The 6373-nt window shown below is 54.8% G+C and overlaps 1 protein-coding gene across 1 annotated transcript; it reads right to left on the bottom strand.

Moving 5' to 3' along the window:
- Positions 1–233: 233 nt before the first annotated feature.
- LOC119101707 (mitochondrial basic amino acids transporter) lies at positions 234–5212 on the bottom strand (the record flags this gene model as incomplete). The annotated part of the gene is made up of 5 exons (XM_037225127.1): positions 234–377; positions 502–693; positions 793–1491; positions 2063–2146; positions 5165–5212. Coding segments are annotated over 5 exons (1167 nt in total), but the record flags the coding sequence as incomplete, so codon positions are not given.
- Positions 5213–6373: the final 1161 nt, after the last annotated feature.

Below are 6373 nucleotides of genomic sequence, written 5' to 3'. Positions count from 1 at the left end.
GGATTGGGACGGATGTGTTAGTTACCGAAATTGCAATCACCCGGTCGCGATGTTGACATTCGATCATAGTATTACGAGCATTTCCAGACGGCATCACAACCCTTATGGAAGGCATTGAAACCATGTGGAGAAAACTTACATCGATTGCGGGGCGTCACTGTGACAATTCGAGGACAGAACCGCGATCAAAGCAGCCGGCAGGGCACATCCACGCTTCTGTGCGCCCGGAGCCACTAAACAGCCGCTGTCTCCAATAATCTTGACATCTGGTCGTCGCCCACATCGTACTCGACGATGTGCGTGACGACAGTAGTCTCACGGCGCACGTGGCGGCAGGGTAGTACGTCGGTCTGCATCTCCAGTTGTTCCTCCTCCTCCTCGTCGCCATCACCGGCGGCTGCGGCGGGCGGCGCGGTGACAGCGGCTGTCCCGCCAGTGGCGCCGCCCTTCGGCTGCGCCTCGCATTCGGATCGGCTCCGGCGCCACGGGCGCCCTCTGCGCACTGATGGGCAGAGCCGACTGTCCGCCTGGGCCCAGCAGCTGGCCCTGCAGAGCCTCCACCTCGCGGTCCAGCAAGCAGCGCAGCTGCCCCAGCGCCATCTGGCCGTCCAGCCGGATGGTCGCCTTGCGCCGGCGCGCCGCGTCGCCACCGTCGCTGGTCTCGATCTGCACGGTCATCTGCGTGACGGTGATCTGCGGCGCGCCGAGCGAGCCCAGCGGGCCCAGCGGCAGCTGCTGGCCGAGCAGCTGCCGTCGTGGCGGCTCCTCAGGCAGCTGCAGCGACTCCTGGGCGGTGGCAGCGGCGCGCCTACGCTCCTGGTTCAGCTCCAAGATGACGGACACCACGGCCAGCGTGACGGCGTTGGTGGGGAAGGCGCGGATCGAGGCCGAGTTAACACCGCGCACGAAGCCGCGCCAGCCCTCGCGCTGGAATGTATGGTGCACACAGTTGATGTAGCCCGAGTAGAGCTGGATGCCGGCCATGCCATCGGTCTGAATGCGCGTCTTGACCACGTCGATGGGGTAGGTGAAGACCCAGGAGGCGACGCCGGCCATGCCGCCTGCCAGCAGCATGTGCGACAGGCTCTTGCGCTGGTCACCGACCAGGCCGGTGGTGAGCAGTTCGTAGGTGCCGAAGTAGAGGCCGAAGGCGGGCACCTCGCGGGCCACGGTGATCCAGTAGCCGCGCATCAGACCACGCCAGCCGGTGCTGGCATACAGCTGGCGGCAGCAGTCCCACGGCGATCTGAAGAAGCGCCTGCCCATGCCGGTGGTGTCGCTCTGCACCTGCAGCTGGCTCTTGACCAGCTCCATCGGGCTGACGACGATCGCCTGGCAGCCGCCGGCGATCATACCCGCCCGGCACTGGGCGCTCAGGCAGTCCGGGTCTGCCATCAGCCGGCGCACGTTGCCCTGGATGCCGAAGGTGAGCGCGTTCACGGCCGCCACGCCGAACATGGGAGACGTCAGGCCGCGGTACAGGCCCCGCGTCTGCCAGCCGAGGGATCCCGTCAGGTAAGCGCCGCCTCCTCGGTTTCGGCGATCGCCTGACACGTACAGCAAATGAACACAATGCACACCACTCGGCAACCAGCGGGCGGCAGTAGGCAGCAAACAATGTGTGGCCATTTACTGCCGCCCGGAACTACATGTACATGAACAACATGTGCTCGCCAAGATGTGCTTATTCCAGTGTCTTGCGATTATGACACCGCTCATCATTAAACCCTATCACGCTCTGTTTTCGGACAATCGTCCGGCCCGAAACAGTATCCATGTGTTCGAATGCATGACGCTACACAATCGTTAGACACCAAACAATATGCAGCTAGCTGGGAAGCTGGCACGACATCAAGGAGCTAAGTCTACCGCAGGTTAGGAGCCTGCTCGTATGCTGACTTGGCAAATTATGTGTAGTGGCAAGAGCATCAATGTATCATGGGCAGGCGGTAACTGAAGATAGGGCTGCTCCAAATTTTTCGATATTGCAAAGCCAGAAGTAGTGCGTGTGGATGCAAAATACGTGATCAGCAGCTTGCCCACACAGCTGCGTAATACTTACTCCTTCTTTGACTAGAATACTGTGGAGACAGTGAAATGTTCCTCGATACGTCGGATTTCTTGCACATTGTGTCTGTATTCGCACCTGAAACATAAAGGCTGCGTTAGAATCCAACGAATCGACCCGTTTACATCTCGAAGAAGTTTCGGCCGTGGTCCGTGGTTTAAGGCCTAGAGCTTGTTCTCAGTGTTGCTAGGCATGGCAATCCTGTTGTGGCCCCATGGCGCCAACTCACAATGACGTCATAGAACTACTCTCTCTTATGATCAACAACCATGCCTGGCTAAGTGTCTGGCAGCGAGGTGTCTTCCCAACAGTCACGAAGGCACTTATGTTTCGTTTACAAATGGATTATGTAAGTAGCTTGTCTGTACCGCCGGCCCCGTGTTGGGTACATCTCCGTCGGGCGCGCGTCTGCCTCCCCCGTTGGACGCGCTTGTGCTCTGCAGAAGCGGTGTACGAACAGGCGGCGACAGGTCAAGTGGAAGCGGCATGGTTGCCGGGGCAAAGGTCAGATAAAACAGGGCAGCCGAGACCAGCATTCCAGACAGGCAAACACAGTGCACTAGACAGACCTATTCTGGCCTTTTTAACGATGATTCACCCTTGAACCATGCCGTTGCAATATGCCAAGGGATCAATAACTCCGGTAATATACTTTAACGCCACGCACGTACCTTTAAAAAATTAGGTATCAGCCAGTTATTGACAAAGCAGGCTCCTGTGCCCACGTCTAGCGCCACAGTCAATGTCAACGGGCCGATTAGCGACTGCTCCATCCATCCTGTTGGGCCATAGCCTCATGGTAGATGCTCAATTGCCCGGAAACAACCTGTCACAGAGAGATCTTCCTCTGGCGGCTGAACCGGGGGAGGCGGCGAGGGAAAAGGGTTCGGGCTGAAGCGCGCAGTAGGGAAGTTCACGGCCGGGGGGTACCTGGCACGGAGAGGCCTTCCTCTGGCTGAGCCGGTGGGGAGGGGGAGGGGGGGGGGGGGCGAGTGACCGGGGTCTGGTGTGAAGCACGTAGCACGAGGGTTCACAACCGAAGAGCCTGGTAGGGGTGCCTCGCGCGGCGGCGACCGGCACCGGTCCGAGCTGCGCCAATCAGATGAGCGCGCCGCTGAGGACGATGGCAGGATAGCCGCCACCCGGCGGCCAGCTATCAACTGATCACGACCGGCCTGACCACCGGCCACTGTGACGCAGGAGGGGAGAGAAACGCGTTTTTAGGCGGCCCCTGGCCGGCGCGGTCGGGGTCGGCCGTGGCGCGCCGAACGGCGGCGGCAGCAGCGCACGTGCCGCTCAGACCCCGGCTCGACACCACGGCCAGCGAGCTTCGGCAGAGCCTACACACATGGCTCTCAGGACATAGAGATCGAGTACGGCATATGACAGCGTGGCTCTTAAGTCAGTTATGAGCAAGGGCATCTTATTTATGAGCCTTGGATATGCGTGTTGCGGAACGATGCCAAGAGATACGATGACCGAGACAGGAGCTCGGCAAAGGACCTCTGCGCCACAGCTAATAAAACCCGGGCATGTTTCATGCTTGCTTCGCAGCATGCCAAAGGAGTTGAAAAGCATTCCAGAGAAGTGAGCGGAATATCTCAACACTCCTCTTTCGCGCTTTAAAAAGTGTACTTTATAACACATGCAGATTGCAAACTCTGAGCAAACACATGCCTCGAACCATACGGAAGTCGAGTGGTATTGCAGATGTCCTTCATTTCTGCCAGGCTAGGTGAGCCTTGACCTGTGCAGGCGACTTCCGATCGTACCACGAAACGTTCGAAATCCACCGTCCATTTCAGGCTAGGGCCCCAATGGCCGTCTTCGGCTGGGCACGACGGAGATTTGACCAATGAGCAGTGTGAAGAATACGGTTATGCAAACCTCCCTTGTCATTCGCCGAATCGCGCCGGCGCTGCTGTTGCCTCGCTGAGGATTTCTTAAGTGAATTCTAAAGGGAGGCCCTCGGCATGCCTGATGATGAAATATGTAGCCAAAGCAAGTCAGCAGGAGGCCATGCTGCAGGGTTGGCATGATGCATGCAGTTTTTGCCGAGAGGACACCGGCGTTCGCGTGTCATGAACCTATTCCAGTATATTCGAGAAAAGTTAACCTGCTTCACTCTGATCCCACGCCCTATCTCCAGGTAACGCTAAACACCGTTTATTTTCCTTCCGTTGGCATCCAATTCGAAACGAATCAAAATCAACTGCAGTTAAGAATAATTTTAATTGGTATCCAATGCAAGACAAATCAGGATCAGATCAGCAAGGAATCATTTTAAGCATCTTTCATATTCACGGAAGACGAGAGCAAGAAGTACCCTAGTGCCCCAAGAAGTGTCAAATGACTCTTGCTCTCACTACCGAATGTGATTCCCAGAGAGGTATCGTGGTGCTCTCCAGAGCACAAGCGGTGCCGCAAACCGGCTTTATTGGGGTCATCTGCATGCGAAGTACGCTCTGCCCTTGCAGTTCCCGAACTCACTGGAAGAAACCGTGCAGTGATTGGTGGGCAAACCTCATCAATAGCGAATTGCTGTACCAAGAACCGAATTGCAGTAGTTGGGAAAGGAGCTTGGACGGGAAAACCGCGTCGCTCAAAAAGGCAGTTCATTGGTTCTCAACTTCACCAGAGACTGTTGCATTTCGCAGGAGACGCATGCCGCAAGTTTGTCTTGCTCCTTCTAATGGAAATCCTTTCAGAAATTTCTCCCGGATCCCTACAAAAACGTTTAAGTTATGCTTAACTCATGAAGTCAGCAAGCATCTAGTTAAGCAACATGAGCCTAGTGGAGCCACCCAGACATCAAACTTTGGAACTACACCTTTTTACTATTTCTGCAACCCACGTCCCACTCCCAATATCTGTTTTGCACATAGCTGATCGTTGAACGCGTACTCATAATCACCACCCTGGTCCGTTTTGTACTCCGGGACTGGCTGAGTCATACGCGCAGTTGGTCACGGGTTTTCTTATTGCGCATTGGGCTGTTGGCGGAAGAGAGCGCGGGCGCCTGTCGACTGTCATCACAGCACTGACATCATCACAGCATCAGCGGTGATGTTGATCAGGCGGTGATGTTGGACTCACCTTGACTGTGTCCAGGGGATGTCCTACAACCACGCCAGCCACTCCTGCAACACAACAAGATGCGGTCAATCACTCACGAAGCCATGTAAAAAAGCGGAGGATAGGGGCCTCAAGGTGCCCGCCGTTCGTCAACCATTTCCATTGGATGGCGTGACGTAACGTGATGCTCTGTGGCGGTACAGCAAGCAAGACAGACGATGAGGAAGTTTACGGACAATCGTGGGGAATTTTTGTGGCCTGCTCTGCAGTGATGTCAGAAACACAAAGCTCTATAACGCCAAACACGTCATTGGTGTAATGCATTTTATAAGCCTCCTGCGACTTTGCTCGTGCATTGATGACCCGAGAGACCCCCGACCCCCGAGGATCGTGACCGGCAGTCGAGATAGGGCGACCGCAGCGGCTTTTAATATTCGTAATGCATGATACGCTGAGACCTCCCGATCAGAGGGACTTTGAAATACGGACATTCAAAGGGTAAGATTTCCGTTACCCAAACTTCATGCTACCTGAGGGATTGTACCCATACCCACCCGGTACCACTCCCGAATCAGCGGTATCCACTTGTTGTCACCAATGATATTTTACCAGCACTTAAATTCGAAATTATGAAGGAGTTTCAGGAAGCTTTGTCTACAAAGTCGATGTTTTCGCTGATGAAAATTTGTGAAGGAGGCGAATCTGATAATTTTGTTTTAAAAACATGCACAAAAGACATCGCGCGTGGTGTTTCTTGAAGTATACACTCCATGCTCGTGGACATCTTATCCATACAAAGGTTAGAGGTGTGCGCCCATCTCATCCGCCCACCCACCCCAATCAATTTCCCAATCAAATGCGCCAAGTTGCAGACCACCAGTTATATTTTCCAGCACTTCAAGTCACAATTACTTAAGGGTTAAAGGAAGCTTTGCCTCCAAACTCGCTCTTTTTCTTTGAACAGCAATTGCAAAAGTGGTGCGAATGTGGCTTCTTGTGATTAAAAAAAATCCCAAACGGTGGCAGACCTGGTATTTCTTGAAGTATCCACTCGACCTTCGTGAACGTTTACCCACACTCGTATCCGTACACGTCATTTTCTCACAAGCTGAACCGAACCTAACCCACACGACGACATAAGCAGGTTTACCCGCGATCCGAAGATCTCGACAAGGAAACAATTGCAGCATGACAGATAGTCTTTAATGTTGCGCCTCACCAGTCGTCACG

Source organism: Pollicipes pollicipes, unplaced genomic scaffold (genome assembly GCF_011947565.3).
Source record: "Pollicipes pollicipes isolate AB1234 unplaced genomic scaffold, Ppol_2.1 Scaffold_2555;HRSCAF=2994_pilon_pilon_pilon, whole genome shotgun sequence".
In the NCBI taxonomy this organism is placed as follows: Eukaryota; Metazoa; Arthropoda; class Thecostraca; order Pollicipedomorpha; family Pollicipedidae; genus Pollicipes; species Pollicipes pollicipes.
The sequence above is the reverse complement of the archived record's forward strand: the minus strand, read 5'-3'. Positions and strand labels throughout refer to the sequence as shown.